Raw genomic sequence first — 17,992 nt, forward strand, 5'->3', positions numbered from 1 at the left:
TTTAACAATATAAATTTTTCACTAGTGGTTTGCCTGAAAATTGTCTAATTTCTATTCTTTTTGCTTTATTATTAATTTTAAAGTTCATCCCTCTTTATAATTTCATTACTGTCATTCTCTTCATCTTCCTTATTCTCTTTATTCCATGAATTATTAGCTGTGATTTGAAATTATGATAGTTTGGAGAGCAGGAATACTTTTGTTTTTAAAAATATCTGCTCCTTGCATTCATTCATAACCCCATCATTCCTCTCTCCCAAAGAAATCTGTGGCCAACTTAATGGTTTTGTGGGGAATGAAAAGGAGTGCAGTCCTTTGCCTTGGTACTTCAGGGTTATATGTTTATAGGCTAATCGTATAATTGTATTTCTCCCTTCTGGGCCCCTTGATAAATTTATTTGTTTCAGTTTTTTCATTTATCAGATACCTAATAATGACAGACACTGGGGTAGGTGATAGGGTTAGAAAGACAAGAATAAAAATCTTTATCCTCTAGCCAGAGGTTCCCAAACTTATTTAGTCTGCTGCCCCCTTTAAAAAAAATTACTCAACACCCCCCTGGCGTTAGGCTAGGTTAACCCTTTTTTTATTCAATAACCCCCCCATTTGTACCCAAGGCTACTATGCCCCTTCCTACCCCATCATTCCAGTGCCCCCCAGGGAGCAGTATCACCTACTTTGGATACCTATGCCTAGGCCCTTATATTCTGTTGAGGGAAAGCACTACATACACAAATGATTAAATACATATGAAACAAATAGAAGGTAATTTGGGAAGGAAGAGAATTGATAACAACTTGGGAATCAGGAAAACCCTCTGGCAGGTGGTGGTTCTTGAACTGAGCTAGGAAAGGGGGGCGGGAAGAGGAAGGGAACAAGCATTTATATAACTATTGTTTTATATATGGGTACAGATAGATATAGATGTTGATATACATAATGCATATGGTTATATAACCAGACACTGTGCTAAGCACTTTTACAAATTTTATTGCATTTGATCCTCACAAATAACCCTGGTAGCTACTGTTATTATCCCCTTTTTATAATTGAGAAAACTGAGGCAGACAGAGATTAAGTGATTGCCCAAGACCCCACAGCTAATAAGTGTCTGAGACTGGATTTGCTTTCAGGTCTTCCTGACTCCCTTCCCAGCACTCTGTGTGCTCTGGTGCCCCATAGCTGCCAAGCATCATGAGTTGAAAGAGCATTTCTGGCATTGCCTGTGCTTAGACCCAGAGGATGGAAATGGAACATCTTGAATGGAGAGCAACCAATAGGCTAGGATGGCTGGAGAAGTAATCTGAAATAAGTCTGGAAAGCTAAATTGAAGCCAGACTATGAAATTCGTTGACAGTCAGATTCCCCCATGCCAAAAAGATGCTTGTAATTGGCTGTGCTTTCTGTTGCAATCCATTATCTTTGTTGCCTGAAAGTCTTAATATCTTTCTGGATTTACTAATAGGAAATTACTTGGATACTGTCAGTGATGTGTCCTGTGTTGTAATTTGTCATGTTAAATAATCACAGATCCTAGATTTAAAGTCCATGCTTCGTATTTATACGTATTAATTATTTGAAGACTAGTAGACCTTGTCGTCACTTAGTCAAACTATTTTAAAAGAATTACCAGCTTTTTTATGCATATATTAAACATCAGGTTGGGAAGAATAGAAAATTACTTAGGAGAAACTACCTATTTAAGTATAGCATTTATAATATAGAAACTTGCCTGTGGATATGATGGCATTATAGAGCTACTATATTTGAAAATTACTTTGTTCTGATAGTAACACTTTCTGCTTTCTCAGGAATATTTTTGCTATTATGGACCAGTATGGAGATATGTCAGAGGGTGAAGTAGACCATTCTTTCTTTGATAGCGATTTTGATGGAGAGGAAAAGAAATGTGGAAGCAGTATTTCACCAGTTGACAAGCAGTATGACAAACATGGAAAAAGAGAAGCAGATGTGGAAAATTTAGATTTTAAATTGGGTGTACTTACAAAGGAAGATCATCTTATTGAGAAGAGAAATGAAAGGAAAGAGAATACATCATCAGAACATCACTCCTTAGAAAACTGTACTGGAAAATCTTCATCCTCAGCATGTTCGGGATCAAAGAATATATATAATACTTCAACAACTGGAAAAATACATTTGGCCATTCCATCTAGAATCCCCAAAATAGTAAGAGAAGGAGAAGATGATTACTATACAGATGGAGAAGAGAGCAGTGATGATGGGAAAAGACGTCGTATCAGACCCAAGTCAGCTAAACCATCTAATAGTTTTAAAAAGTGCACAAGTAAAAAATATAACAAAATCAGTTCTTCTTCCTCCTCTTCTTCCTCTTCATCTTCCTCTTCTTCCTCCACCTCGTCATCTTCCTCATCTTCTACAAGTACAGATACAGATTGTTCAGCTACAGAATCTGATATCTGCCTCTCTGATTCACCTCAATCGTCTTCAAAGAAAAGTGCATCTGATTTAGCTCTGCTGTCACCAAAACAAAAATGCAAATCAGAAAAGTCAACAGAAGCACCATCCATAAATTCTAAGCCAAAACTTGGTGAATTCACCGAGGAATCTGAAGATACTGTGACTGATGTGACTCCTTTATCAACTCCAGACATCAGTCCTATTCAGTCATTTGAACTGACTGCATCAAATGATCAGAAAACAAAAGTAAAAAGGCAAGAAAATGTGAGACAAGAAACATTTGGAAATTTCGAAGACTCAAAGTATAATTCAAAATATCTGAAATCAGCCAGAGTAGGGAAAGAAAAAAATGGACCCAATCTCACCTCTAAATCATCTTCGGTAGAATCCAACTTGGACAACAGATATAAACAAAAAGTCTTACATGACACACTGGACCTGAATCAGCTTTTGAAAGGTAATTTTTCTTTAAAAAAAAAATTTAAAGAGTAGTAACATTTAATTTCATGTTTTAAATTGGAATTTAATTAAATGTTTGCACTTAAGTCTTTTGTGATAAACTTGTATTAATTTTTTAAATTTTTATGCTTTAGAGTTAAAGTTTCTATAACATTTTTTTCCATTTCAACTTTATCATGGGAAAAATGTATTTTGGAATATGGTGGCTCCAAAGCTGTCAGGTTTCCACATATTTATAGTTCTGTTTTGAGCAACATGCACTACAAATGAGCAGATGTGGTTCTTTGCCTGTTAATGTGTTTGTAGTTAAAATGGTCAGTAATGATATAGGCAAACAAAATATGGACTCCACAAGTTTAGAACTGGATGAGACCTCAAAAATAATCAGTTTCAAATTCTTCATTTCACAGTCGGCGGCAACAAAGATTGAGGTCTGTGGAGTTTGCCCAGTCACATAGCTAGTGAGGAACAGACCCGAGGATCTAGACTTTTAGCTTGATCGCTGTCCTTTCCACTGTGTCTTCTTGTTTGTTTGTCCTTTGTTCTGGAAGACGACCATCCACTATATCTTACTACCACAAAAAAAGGGCAACTACTATTTTGGGGCAATATCAGAGTACACATAGCTAGAGCGAAAACTATTTAACATGAATTAAAAATATAACAAACATTTAAGTTGATTTAGATCATATGTATATTTCAAGTTAAAGGCCCAACAATTTTCTTTAAAGGTTTCTCTATGACAAATAAACTTTTGATTTGGGGAAATTTTTTTCAATTAAAATGTCTTGTTCGAAGTAGTCCTATTTACTACAAAAGGTAGTTTTAAAAAAGCAAAAAGATGATAAGACTTTGAGACAAAGTCCCAAAATCGGGAGTTTTTAAAGCCAGTTTAGGAAGGAAAGAATACAGATGATTCAATCTGCCTTCTTAATTCAAATAAGAGTCCTTGGAAGTTGAAGAAGTTATCTTTTGAGATCAAAACTATTCAACAGATACTACATGATACACATGCTTAGTAAGAGCAAAAAAAAGACTTGCTTGCCAGCCTCTTTTATAAGGCTTTTGTGAGTGTAAAACATATGTTTTATTTTACTTGAAAGAAAAGAACTAATTTGATCATATTATTTAAGCATATATGCAGACTATATGGAAATTTCCTTGCTTCTTAAATATACATGTAAATCAGCCCTCAATCAAGGTTGTCTCTTTGGGTAGGGTATAATTGCTCATATAAATGTTAATTTAAAAAAATGGCGATCTCATATATCACTCAACATATATTTTCATAATAGATTAGAAAAATCTAATCTGCCATTTAAAACTTAAGTAATAAAATTTTAAAACCTATTAGTATTTGATTAGCTTTGATTACTTCAGCTACTGGATTATTTAAGCACTAAACAAAGCTTTCACTTATGAAAAATGGAGATAAATTCTTAGCATGAGTCAAAGAAGTCAGTGAAAATATGATAATATATCTAACCAGAAGGTCCAGTTCAGGTATTAGTTACAGAGAACAGTATAAACTCTAGTATCTGCCTTCTCATATATTATAACAATATAATTAGCATTTATACAGGACTTATAAGTGCCCCTGTGCCTTGCTTCCTCTCTGAATTACAATTAAGATTAGTAAATGCTCAAAGAGCCAGATCACAGAGAGATACCTGAACAATTTCCTGGTCCTAGAAACTAGACACTAGACAAGGACTAGAAATTGACAGGAGAAGCTGTATAATAATTGGACTGTAAAAGGCATTTGATTTTGTGTAATATATATTATTTAATGTATTTATTAATATCTTAAGTATTTTTTATAGAATTTTAGAGCTGGAAGGGACCTTGGAGAGCATATAGTTCTATCCGCTTATTTTGCAAATGAAGAAATAATCCTAAAGAAGGGAACTACTTTGCCTAAGGTCACCCAGGCACCAAATTGTTTTGAATAGAATTCTAATCTGTTCCTTCTCCCCTCCCTTCATCTGGCTTGTTCTACATGTTATCAAGGTTATTTTTCATTGAATACCTGTATTTGTCTTTCTTTTTACATAGATCTCATTTTAAAGGTCTGTATATCAGTTAAGTTCATTAGTAACAGAGCCAGGAGTAGAGCCCACATCCTTTGACTACTATTCTCTTTTTCCTGGAGACACATAGGAGTTTATCTCCTCCAGTCCTCAACTCTCTAAGATTAATATTAGAAGAAGGTAAAAAGGGATAGCAAACATTTTAGGACCGGAGACCCATATTATAGTTGTAATGACTACATTTCATCAGAAATAAGCCTTTCAGAGATTCCTATTTTGTTCTGTTCTGCCACCTCTAGAGCAGGTTGAACCCTTGTTAGGTTATTTTCAGCCATTCTGTGGCTTCCTCCCATATGCTGATAACTCCCAAATATACATCATCAGATCAGTCTTCAAACACTCCCTCTATTACCTTCAACTGCTTAATGTACATTTCCCTTTGAATGGTGAGTTACTCAAACTCACTATGTCCAAAACTTGTTTTCTATGGGAATTCTACACAGCATATTCTCCAAACTTTTACCTCTTTATGAATTGTACCACCTATCTCCTAGTCATCTGCACTTGAAATTTTGGAATGATCTTTGATTTATTCTTTTCTTTCCCCAAATTTAGACAGGTGCAACTTTAATTCTTCCTTTAATATGTCTCTACTTCATTCTCTTCTTTTTCTATTGCAATGATTAATCCATCCCTCTGCTTAATGAACTTTATATGACTAACTCAGCCTTACTTTAATCTTTCTAAATCTATAGATTGTTTTGTATAGACTGTCTTGCCTTGAGTAAGAGTGGGTCTTGAATGTGGCTGACATTTCTATTGCACATTTCTTACAAAGGTCTCAAATATAATCAAAGGTTAAGAACATTTGAATTTTTAAAAATTGATTTCTAACTACTCTACCACACTCAGTAGTAGGTTACTAGCAAGACTTTGTTTTAGAACATTGTTTAGAATTACTTCTTTGTTTCCAGTTCTTCGTTACCACTTTGCTATTTTGGCTTAGGTATATATAGGACCTTTATGCTTTGGACCTCCTTTGGACATATTCCTAGTAGTGGGATAAGTGTCAGTTTAGTCACTGAAAGATTATCTGTAGATATTGAAAGTGTATATTTGACAACTTTGTTTTTAGGCTTTCATTAAAAGCATCTAAGACATATTGCCATCTATAAAACACTGTGTGTACTATATTATTGTAATTCATTGATTACAAGACCTGGTTTTAGAATTTGAAGAGTGTATTTTCAAAACATGGGCATTTTGGTGCAATGAGTAGAAGTGGATTGAGTTTTATCTTTGTTTAAGATTTGCCTCTAATACAGACTGACTCTGTAAGCCTGTCCAGGCATTTTACTTCTCAGTGCCCCTAGGCATATCTCTAAAACTATCCCATTTTAGAAATTTTGGGCTGCCTGGGAGGAATTTCTGCATCAGGAGATCCTTAGTTGATGAACTCACAAGTCTAGATTTTTAAAAATAAATAGTTGACTTAAAGAATGTTAAGAAATACCCTCTCCAAATTACAAAAGTGTCCTTATTCTATATGTTGGAACTATTTGATTTTCCAAATAAAAGAGATGTTAGATAACAAGGCACAGGATCTTGTGTTAGGCAGACAAATTGGAAAGGAAAGAAATAGCAATGAAAAGATATAACAGCATAAGTCAGAGTGGATGTTGCTTTTTTATATCTGGGAATCTAGCCTTAACTAGAGTTAAAAATTAGCTATGTTAACTTGGCTAGAAATATTGAATATTCAGGATTAGGATGGGTTGTGTCAGAGAAATAGTTTATGATGTATTATAATTTCATGGTATTTCTTCACACTTTTCTCAAATGATAATTTTAAATACCCAGATCTGTCCTCTTGTAGTCTCATTTAAATTTGGAAAAGGAATAAGCAATTATTCCTACAAACATGGGTAAAGGGTGAGAGAAGGGGGGGGCACAGAAACCGTTCCCTATTTCTGAGAAATAGCTGTGAGAAGGGTTACGTAAAGGCAGTTTGCCTAATTCATTCCTTTAGTGACACTTTACCTGTCTCCTTTGTTGCTTCTTCTTCCTGGCCTCCCCAGATTTCAGTCCTCGACCCTCGCCTTCTATATAGTCTTCCTTGGTCTTCTTACTCACTTTCATAGCTCTGGCTCTCATCTTTAAGCAGATGACTTCCAGCGCAGATGTTTTGCTCAATCCTAAGCTCCAGTTCCTACTTCTGATTACTTAAACAACTGCACCGCATGTTTGTGCCCCTGGTACCCCAAACTCAGCATTTCCCATGACCAGACTTGACTGCCTTTCCTTCTAACCCTGTGGTCACCTAGTCTTCTACATTCTGAACCTTAAAGTTTTCTTTGACTTTTCCTTTCTCCTTCAACTCTCATGACTGACCGTTTACTGAGGCTGGCAACTTCTGCCTCTGCAATGTCTCCACCATTACATTTCTACTTTTAGTACAAGCTCCTCATCACCCATCTTGCCTTGGGCTCCCAGGGGTTTTTATGCCTCCAATCTCTTCCTCCACTATAACTTCATATTTTGCACTACTACCAGACACCATCCTGATGTATAGATATGGTCATGCCTCTCTTTTGCTCAAAACCTTTCATTGTCTCCCCTTTGCTTCCTGAATAAAGTTAAAGGTCTTCAGCTTGACTTTCTTACACACCTCTTTCCAGCTTTATCTTACATTATTCTTCTTCTGCCTACCTTACCTCTGTCCACATAGGGAATCATACTCTTACCTGCAGTTACTCTGCCCAAAGAAATACAAATTTTGATTGCTGAAACCTCTCAAGATATCTTGAGGTTTACAGGCTAGGTTTCTTTTTTAAGGACCATGCCTTGAACCAAAGTCACCCTGGCTGTCATTGATTGACCAGCAATAAATAGGTCCCAGCCTCCTTGTTTGGGCTCTGATGGTTCAGAATGAGTGTAAATAACAGTTGTTTCTGTTTTGGCCAGAAATTCTGAGGGTCTTCCTCTCCCAGATTGATTTTTTTTTAACTAGGTAAAAGAGGCCATTATTTGCCTCCTTTCTTACCTACCCTTAGTCACTGAATGGGCATAGCCTCAGACAAACTCCCGCTGCATTCGGAGGCCCTCTCTAGTTGCCCTGATCTATATCTTGCCATTGGACTCTTGGAGCTCTGGAGGAGAGAGGGAGGCTGGTGACTTTGCACAGCCTTGTCTCTCTTAAATCCAGTTCACTTGCAAGTCGTGACATCACCTTCCCAATGTGATGGTCCTTTTCAAGAAGGAAGGACAAACAACAATACCTTTCCTCCCGCCAAACTGAAATTTGCCTGTTTCTGTGCCATTCTGTGTTCCTAGAGTGTACTCTCTCTGGCTATGAAATTCCTGCCCATCTTTTTCTATTTCTTTTTTAAAATTCTGAATTTAAATACCAAATAAAATGAGCATTTTCCATATAGGTAGTAGAATGGAAGAAGAGGATTCTACACAAAACTGCTTATCTGTTACACAGAGTTGGTTTTATATATAGTTGTGTTGGTTATGTAGAGTTTGTTTTAGTATATGATGAATTCAGTATGTAACATTCAAAACAGTCCTGCTTATCTATAATTCCTTCTGGCTTTCCTTATGTTGTCTGATGTGCATTTTAAAATGTTTCAGTGATCTTTTCTTTCCTTACCCTCCCCACTTCCTCTTACCTTGACATTGGGAAAAAAGAGAAATAGAACCTTTGTAACAACTACACATTGTGTTATTGTTATTATATCATTTCCTGGTTCTGCTTACTTTACTTGGTATTATTTTTTACAGATCTTTCCATTTTCTCTAAAAACATTCATTTAGTCAATTCTTGTGGCACAATAATATTCCATTACATTAATCTACCATAGTGTGTTTAGCCATTATCCAGTTGATGGGTATCTCTTTAGTTCCCAGTTTTTTACTAGTATAAAAATAATTGCTAATGGGTCCTTTTCCTTTTTGATTGCTTTGGAGTTTAGGTGTAGTAGAGGTATCACTGGGTCAAAGGCATGCCCAGTTGATTGACTTGGAGCATAGTTACAAATTGGTTTACAGAATGGCAGGACCAATTCCCAGCTCCACTAACAATGCAGTGATGTGTCTGTGTTCCTGCAGCCCCTCCAACATTTGATATTTTTCTTTAATCATTTATTTATTTATTTTGCTAAACTGATGAGTATGTGGTGAAACCTCAGGGTTGCTGTAATTTTCATTTCTCTAATTATTAGAGATTTGGAGCATTTTTTTCATGCAGATCCTTTGACTGCTCACATCTTTTAAAAAACCCAATTCATATTTTGTTTTTCATGATGGTTTCTTTGAGTTCCTCCTCCCTGTTGGTAACAATGTTTTCTTCCTCAGACCTTACAATGTAAGACTTACATGTTACCTTGTTTGCATTCCCCTTATTTGTGTATCATATCTCCTAGTTAGATTGTGAAGGTAGATACCATGTTTTTCCCAATATCTCTTTCACTGTCAGGGCAGTACTTTCCATGTAGATGCTTAATGCGTAGTTGAATGTTCTGAATTAGTACCAAGCTTACTTTAATTTCAGGTGAAGTAAGTTGATTTTTTTTTTAAACTTCAAAGATTTGCAGTTCAGGCCACAGCCTTTCCTCTCTCCCTTCCGCTTAGAAAGGGATGCTAAGTACTGCCAAGTAATACGTGATCTTCATGAATTTGGGCAGAAAAAGTCATCACCTCAGCCCAACATGGTGATAAGTCTCCATAAGCGTAGTCTAATACTCTAATCCATTATTGGCCCAGACTTTAAATCTTTCCATCTTGGTGTAACATTTGCCATCTAGTCTGTATGTATATAATAAGGATCAAGTGAAATATTGTGTATCAGTGCTTTGAAAAAAATATAAAGGATGGTACAAGTTTATTAATTAACTGGTATGAAAAGTCAAGTCAGAAAGCATTTATTAAGCATTTACTGTGATTTGTGTTAGGCATTGGGAATAAAAATACAAGCAGAAATTAAGACACTCTCTGCCTTCAAGCAGTTTTCATTCTAATGGGAGCTAGACAGCACATGGAAGGAAGGTGAAGAGGGAGGGAGTGGATGCCCTGAGAGTTTGTAGAGGAGACCAGAGAGGAATGAAGAAGACATGGCTTATCTGAGCTCTTTTCTTAAAATGGCAGTTCTGGGAAGAATCAGCCTATCAGGGGAAGGGGCTGTATGGATACCGTGTACTTCCAGTGTGAAAATTCCAAGGGTAGAGTGAACTTTGAGGGTAAGAAACCTGCTGTGGCATGGTAGAGTCCAGAGACAATCCTAAAGACAGTAGTTTATCTTCCTTAGAAATGTGGGAGGCAGCTGTTGTGGATTGGAAAGGTCACCATATTTAGATGTGAGCTAGGTTCACATTTGAGCACTGCCACTTATTAGCTGTGGTGACTTTGGATGCACCATAAGTACTCTGAACCTTCCGTTCCTTATTTGTGAAATGGTGAAAAGTATTTGAAATACCTCTCTAATGACACTAGAATATTGTGAAAGTCAAATATTTTGTAAAGTGCATTGCAAATCTCAAAATGCACACTTACATAGATGTCTTTGGAACTCCTCTTTTCTGTACCCTCTCATTTGACAGTCTCATTCATTACATCAAGTTCAATTTTAAGCTTTATGTCAATGAGCTCTCCCAAATCTTATCTCTAGCTTTCACCTTCTCTGTGCTTTAGATGAGCCTCCAGTGCCTATAGGGTCTTTCTTCCTGCTGTTCCATTGGCATTTCGAGTTCAGTACATCCAAAAGCAGACATTATTTTTCTCCTAAACCTGCTTCTTCTGATGTCACTGTTTTTTCTCTGTGATACCACTGCTGACCCAATCTCCAGTATTCGAAATCTTGGTATTATCTTTGAGCCTTTCTTTTCCTTCATCTCTAATAACAAATCTGACTTTCAAAAATCTGTCCATTCTTTCCCTGCACTATCTCTATTACCTTCCTCTTTTTCTACTGTACCTCACCACATTATTTCCCTTTAGGTACTGTTTCAATAACCTCTAAAACTATAGTCTTCCTGGCTCTCCTCTCTTCCTCTCCAGTCAGTTCATCTGGTCACTGCCAGACTAATCTTCACACATAGCTATCTACTCATATCCTTCTTTCACTCAAAAACTTCATTTATTCATCATTGCATACCAAGTTAAAATATTAAACTCTTTGGGCTAGCATTCAAGGCTGTTCATGGTCTGGAATTATTCTGCTTTTCCAACTCTGTCTCATATTGATCTCTTCCACCTAGTTGACCCTTTAGACCAGGGGTTCTTTTTTTTTTTAATAAATTTATTTATTTATTTTTAGTTTTCAAAATTCACTTCCATAAGATTTTGAGTTCCAAATTTTCTCCCCATCTTTCCTCTTCCCTCCACCCCAAGATGGCATGTCAATTGATATAGGCTCAACATATACATTCATATTAAACCTTTTTTCACATTAGTCAAGTTGTAAAGAAGAATTAGAACTGATAGGGGAAACCACAAGAGAGAAGAAAGAAAACAAAAGAAAAAAAGAGATCAAATAGTATGCTTTGATCTGCATTCAGATTCCAGTATTTGAGTCTTTTGGAGTTGACTTAGATGCTTGCATTGCTGAGAAGAGCCAAGTCTGTGAAAGTTAGTCATTGAACAGTGTTGCCGTTACTGTATACAATGTTCTTCTGGTTCTGCTCGCTTCAGTCAGCATCAGTTCATGTAAGTCTTTCCAGGTTTTTCTGAAGTCCACCAGTTCATCATTTCTGACGGAATAATAGTATTCCATTGCATTCATATACACAACTTGTTCAGCCATTCTCCGTTTGATGAGCTTCCCCTTTGTTTCCAATTCTTTGCCACCACAATAGATCAGAGATTCTTAACCTTTTTTGTGTTGTGAATTCCTTTGGCAGTCTGGTAAAACCTATGAACCTCTTCTTGGAATGTTTTTAAGTATTTGAAGGAGATGCTCAGCATCAGTTAAAGGTTAGCAAAAATAGAGATGGGATTTTTTTTTTCTGTCCAAGTTCATGAACTTCCTTAAATCTATCCATGGACTCCTGAAAAATAATCCTTACTTGCATTGAATTATTTTACCTCCATGCATTTGCGTACACCTCTTTAAGCCTTAAATATTCTCCCTCCCCTTCTTGGCCTGTCGGATTCTTACTTGCCCTTTCTAGCCCCAATTAAACGCTGCTTTCTTTTGGAAGCCTTCCCTGATCCAGTTCCTCCATCTATTTTGTACGTGTCTTTTTACAGCTACCTTGTATTTATATGTAGTTTTTGCATATGCAGATCATAAGCATTTAGTATACTGCTCCACAAAATGTCTCGTGGAATTTATTGTTAGCTATTGTTAGTAATATTCTTCTTTTTTTTGTTTTTGTTTTTGACTAGGCAATGGGGTTAAGTGACTTGCCCAGGGTCACACAGCTAGTAAGTGTCAAGTGTCTGAGGCTGGATGTGAACTCAAGTCCTCCTGACTCCACAGCCAGTGCTGTATCCACTGCACCACCTAGCTGCCCCTTTATTAGTAATATTCTTATTCAGAATTCTGAAAAGCTAATGTGTTAGGTATCTTCTAGAATTCAGAACTTATTTTGATAAAGAACTTAAATCTTCAAAATATTCAATATATTGTTTCAGTTATCAGGTTTTCTTTTTTTAAAGGCAGTTGGAGTTAAGTGATTTGCCCAGGGTCACACAGCTAGTTAGTGTCAAGTGTTTGGTCTGAGGCCGGATTTGAACTCAGGTCCTCCTGACTTCAGGGCCGGTACTCTATCCACCGCGCCACCTACCTGCCCCTTTCAGATGTCTATTTTAATGTCTTTTTCACAAGTGCAAATTTTTAATAACTTGTCAAGAAATTTGTAATTGGGAAATGTCATAAGAACTAAATGTATCAATAGAAATTTTAGAAATCGAGACAACAAAGAATTTTCTTACTTGATAGCTTTAACTCATTCTAATTTCTATTTTTAATAGGTGGTGAAAGATTTGGTTTTTAAAGACAAATGTGTATTTTGTATACTGCTTATGTTTTGGAAATTTACTTACTGGTGATACTTGTGTAGTGAAATATTAAGTGAGCTTTGTACCTTCAAGATAAGCTGGAGGTTTTTTTTTTTGCCTTGATAGTCAAACCAGTGTTGCCTGTAGCAGTTCCCTTTGACCTCTCAAAGTAGGTTTTATACCTTGCACTTTAAAGTTCAAGAGCTATTCTAGCATATTCTCAAATTTTTCTTATGATCCCTGGGTCACTTTTCCTCTTTTATGACTACTACGTGGAGAAGTAAGACTTTCTCTAATGCACTGAGTTCTTAAATTAAGTATTTAACACTTATGCAGAATAAGTAGTACCTTAAAGACTGCCAGTGGGAACAAATGGAATTTCTGTTCTTTGGGGATCTGGTATGTGAACACCCAGTACTTTAAATCTAGAACCACCTGAAGCAGACAAAACAAAAGACACATTTTTTCATGCCTCCTAAGTGCTTATTTGCCAGCTTTTTCATATAAGTAGAACTTGGGAGTATGCTAGTGAAGAGTTTATTTTTGTTTTTGAAGGTCTATTAAATAATGGTCTATTGAAAACTATATATTTTGAAAGGTATTGAAAACAGATTGTGTGCCATCTGGCTCAATTATTAAAGTGTGTTTATTGTGTCTGTCTAGTTAAAATGATTCAAATGTATAATTCAGTTATCAGTAAAGAGTTCATCAAAGGAAATAATAAAGGAAAAAATTAAATATTAAAAAAAGTTAACAATATCTTTAAATATCAGGAGCAAAGAATCATGCAAAAATATATACATATTTTTTGAAACTTCAATGATATTATAGTTTTACTTTATGAATTTTATCTGAGGATTTTCTGTTCATTTCTTAAAGCTTTCTTGCAGTTAGACAAAAAAGAACAGCAAAAATTTGCTATTGATCGACCTTCTCCAGCACCTAAGAAAAACTACTCTTTTACAAAGGAGGAGGTAAGACAGATTGATCGGGAAAATCAAAGGTTGCTAAAAGAACTATCCAAACAGGCTGAAAAACCAAGAGTTAAGAGTACCATTCCTAGGAAACCTGTTGTTCCACCACCGAAGTTGTACCACAGTGCTCTCAACAGACAGAAGGAACAGCAAAGGATTGAGAGAGAGAACTTGGTAAGTCACCCCCAGATCATTGAGGTACTGAAGAAAATGCGTGCATATTTTCTATTCAAAAGATAATTTGATAAAAGAAAGTAAATTGTAGCTTTTTTTCTTCTTAGTTATCTGAAAACAGGAATAGACATTAATAGACAGTTTTATCCATTGGACAAACGTTATTGGTAAGCTTTAAAAGTTATTCAGCTCATAGACAGGGGCCCCTTACAGGTCACTGCAATATTAGACTGCCCCCTTATTTTACAGGTGAAGTTAACTGAGACACAGAGCACAGGGGACTTGCCCCAGATCATGGAACTAAAGCCCAAGTTTTCTAGCACCTAGTCCAGAACCTTTTATAACCACATCTCAGTCTCAGATTATGATAGCAGGTTGTGGACTATGTACTTTTTTGGCTGGAGCCTACCATTTGATTTTTGTGATAGTGCATTGACTACCACTTTAATGGATTTGTTGCATTTCATGCAGAGTAACTTTTTCACTCGAAAGATCAACCTAGAAGTACCAGTCTAATGCCAAGTCTGCCCTTGAAAGTAAAAGTGTATTAGCATAGAGCTTATAGTAGCTGTCAGAATTCCTAGTAGTTTTAAGGAGGAATATGTGTCGCCTAGATGTCATGTAATATGGATTTTAATGTGTGTGATAATTAAACGTCTTAGGAAGTTACAGTGTTGTATGAGGTATGAAGGGGAAGATTATTACTGACCTAGTAAATCGAGATTATTTTGTCTTAAAAATCCTTTAAAGTCAAACTAAAATACAACTAGTTCCACAAAGATTGGAGGAGGGGAAGAGGAATATTCAATATCCAGGGAATAAACTAAGTCAGGGGTGAAGAACCTGTGACCTTGAGTCTGTATGTGGCCCTTTAGGTTCTCAAGTGCAGCCCTTTGACTGAATCCAAACTTCACAGAACAAATCCTTTTATTAAGGGGGGGGGGGTTGTCCTGTGAAGTTTGGATTTGGTCAAAGGGCTGCACTTGAGGACCTAGAGGGCCACATGTGGCCTCAAGGCCACAGGTTCCTCACCCCTGAGCTAAGTAAAGATATGGAGGTGGGAGAGTTCAAAGTCAAGGACGGAGAATAGCTGGAGTGGAAAGAGCATTGGATTTGGAGTAAAAAGATCTGGATTCAAATCCTGGCTCAGCCACTTGGTTCCTGTGACCACCTTGGACAAGTCACTTAACCTTGCTAGTATTCAGTATCCTCCTCTATAAAATGAAAAGATTATTCTACATATCTCTGTGGTCTTTTCCAGTTCTAAATCCTGGGATTCCATGGTTAGTTGAGTTTGCCTGAGGTACGTAGATGTCATGTCTGAAAGCATAGAATTCCTCTGTATCACCTAAAACAAACTTAGCTATAGCAAACACTAAATATTAATTTTCTTACAGTGTTAGTCGTGGAAAGGGCTCTTAATGATTTTTTCCAATAGCCCCCCTTTCAATTCAGGAATCCTTTCTATAGATATCCTTGACAGGTAGTTACCTTGTCTTTTATTGAATACTTAAGGTGATAGTTCTGCTGTAGAATTTAGAAAAGTAAGGCATCAAGGGGTGGGGAACCAACTCGAGGAGAAATGGGCCAAACTAAACAGAGCTGTACCTGACTTCTCCAGGCCTGTATCCCAGTTTAAAAAGCCTGATTTCCCCTTGGCACACTGGACCCTCTGAACCACCTGCTGAAGTCATTAGGAACCTCAAACAAGATCACAGTTCCAGCTTTCTCCAGAACTTTCATCAGTCTTTGTTGTCGGTGGGCAAACACTCGCAAGAGACTTCAGAGTACCAGGACACAGGACTGGCCTTCCCCTCCACCCCTCAACATTACCTGCCCTTTTAAAATTTGGCTTCCTTGTGGAGCTCCCTATGCAACTATAGAGTCCCTAGCCGTGGGATCCTCCCTATCTCTTCTCTGAACTTCTAGGTAGTATGAGGGTTTATGTCCAGATTATCCCTTCTTATCTATCTTAAGCCCTAAGATAGCCTGGTTCCCATCATGAATTTGTTAAACCTCCTGATTTAGAGTCAAAAGGCCTGGGTTTGAGTCCCTACTCTGCTACTTCTTAATTATATTTCCTTGGGGGGAAGTCACTACTTGATAAATTGAGGAGGTATTGGAATAAGTGACTTTTCAGGTACATTCCATCTTTTTAAAAAAAATTAGCATTTTATTTTTCTCCAGTTACACATAAAAACAAATTTTGACATTCATTTTTAAAATTTTGAGTTCCATATTCCTTCCCTCCCACCTCCCTTTCTGTCCCCCTCACTGAGAAGGCAAGCAATTTGATATAGGTTATACATATGTAGTTGTGCAAAACATATTTCCATATTAGTCATGTTGTAAAAGAAAACATAGACCAAAATAAAAGCCCCAGCAAAAATGAGGAAAGTTAAAAAAGCACTCCTTCACAGTTGTCTTGGATCATTGTATTGCTGAGAATAGCAAAGTCGTCACAGTTGGTCATCTTACAATATTGCTGTTCCTGTGTATATGCATTCCAGCTTTTTAAAAAATATCTCCAGATCCATGTCTCCATTATGCTGAAAGCCTCTTCTGTTTCAGGTAAAGTCCAGATGACTAAAATGTTTTGTATCTTAAAAAGAAAGAAAGAAAGAAAGAAAGAAAGAAAGAAAAAAACCCTTTCCATGGAAGTTAGAATTGATGGTACTTGCTGTACGAAGCAGAAGTATTCAAAATAATTTCATAGGTTATTCTTTTCAAAAACTGATTGCAACAATTAAATGTTTTAAGATGTGTATTCATTTATTGAGCCTATAGAGCACTGTGCTTAGAGCTGAGGTTGAGACAAAGATGATAAAGAGATACCAATGATGTAGTCTGCCCAGATACTTCCAGGAGTTTATGATCTATTGAATCACTAAAGACTTTATTGCGGACCTAGAAGCTTTTATTTTCCTCTGATTCTTCATCTTTTTTCATCTTTTTTTTTTTCCTTAGTAGGACAAGAACATTTTGAGGGCTGTAGGGTTGGTGGAAGCAGAATAGCAAGGAAAGGCAGTTATACTGAGTATCTCACTGTATGGACAGGAAAGGAGCCTTGGGGCTTTAAGAGGTACTGGCTGGAGCTCCTGCTTCCCTAGTTTTGCTGCTTTTGAATCATTGCCTTGCTACTGAAACCCAGAATATGCCAGTAAAGGCCATGGCTTTGCTAGTATTGAAGCATAGATGTTGATCCTTTGAGAACTTCAGAGCCTGCTTTTATGCTTTCCAGTTAGTTATAATCAGTATATTTCTAGCACATTTTGCACTAAGTGCTACGTGCCTTTGGAACAAGATTTTCAGTAGAGTGGGTTGGTGAAGAAAAAAAGCTGCTATTTATATTTGAAGGTAATAAAGACACATTGCCTAAGTAGAATTGATTTCTTGATCATTTTCAAGAAAGGATAAGTAGTATTTTCCCCCATCATAGGGCAGGATAAATGAAGGAAGTTTTTTTTTTAAATTAGAGCATTAAAAATATTAAGGCATTTATTAAGCACTTAATATGTGCCAGGCACTATGCTAGTAGATATATAAAATCAAGTAAGAGCAAATAGTAATGTTGACCAGTAGAGGGAGCTATTGTTCTTGTGTCATTTCTCTCTTGTGACATTGTAATGTAACTTCATTAAATACTGAAAGAAAATTTAAAGATTGAAATTAACTTCTCACACACACATCTCCATGCATGTGTGTATAAAATAAAAGAATGATCCTGATTCAGAGGAAAAGTTAGCAACGCGATTACTTTGTTTATTCCCACTTTATACTTCCTCTAACTTGAAATCAGTGTTTCATAGATAAGTGCTAGTATTTTTTCAATTTATCAGTGACCCTGAGCAAGTCACTTTCACTTTGTCTGTGAATGAAGTAAAGGTGGAGCTTCTAAGAGGGAGGTAGTGA

General features: G+C 36.5%; 1 protein-coding gene across 1 annotated transcript in view; it reads left to right on the plus strand.

Moving 5' to 3' along the window:
* Window positions 1–17,992, plus strand: part of CFAP97 (cilia and flagella associated protein 97) — a 31,820-nt gene that overhangs the window by 6,154 nt on the left and 7,674 nt on the right. Inside the window, exons 2-3 of the mRNA XM_027837311.1 lie at window positions 1,812–2,899; window positions 13,812–14,080. Of these exons, the coding sequence (XP_027693112.1) occupies window positions 1,828–2,899; window positions 13,812–14,080 (1,341 nt within the window). The 5' untranslated portion in view covers window positions 1,812–1,827. The remainder of the gene's footprint in view (window positions 1–1,811; window positions 2,900–13,811; window positions 14,081–17,992) is intronic.

The sequence above is a fragment of the Vombatus ursinus genome, unplaced genomic scaffold (genome assembly GCF_900497805.2).
Source record: "Vombatus ursinus unplaced genomic scaffold, bare-nosed wombat genome assembly UNPS02014821.1, whole genome shotgun sequence".
Taxonomy (NCBI): domain Eukaryota; kingdom Metazoa; phylum Chordata; class Mammalia; order Diprotodontia; family Vombatidae; genus Vombatus; species Vombatus ursinus.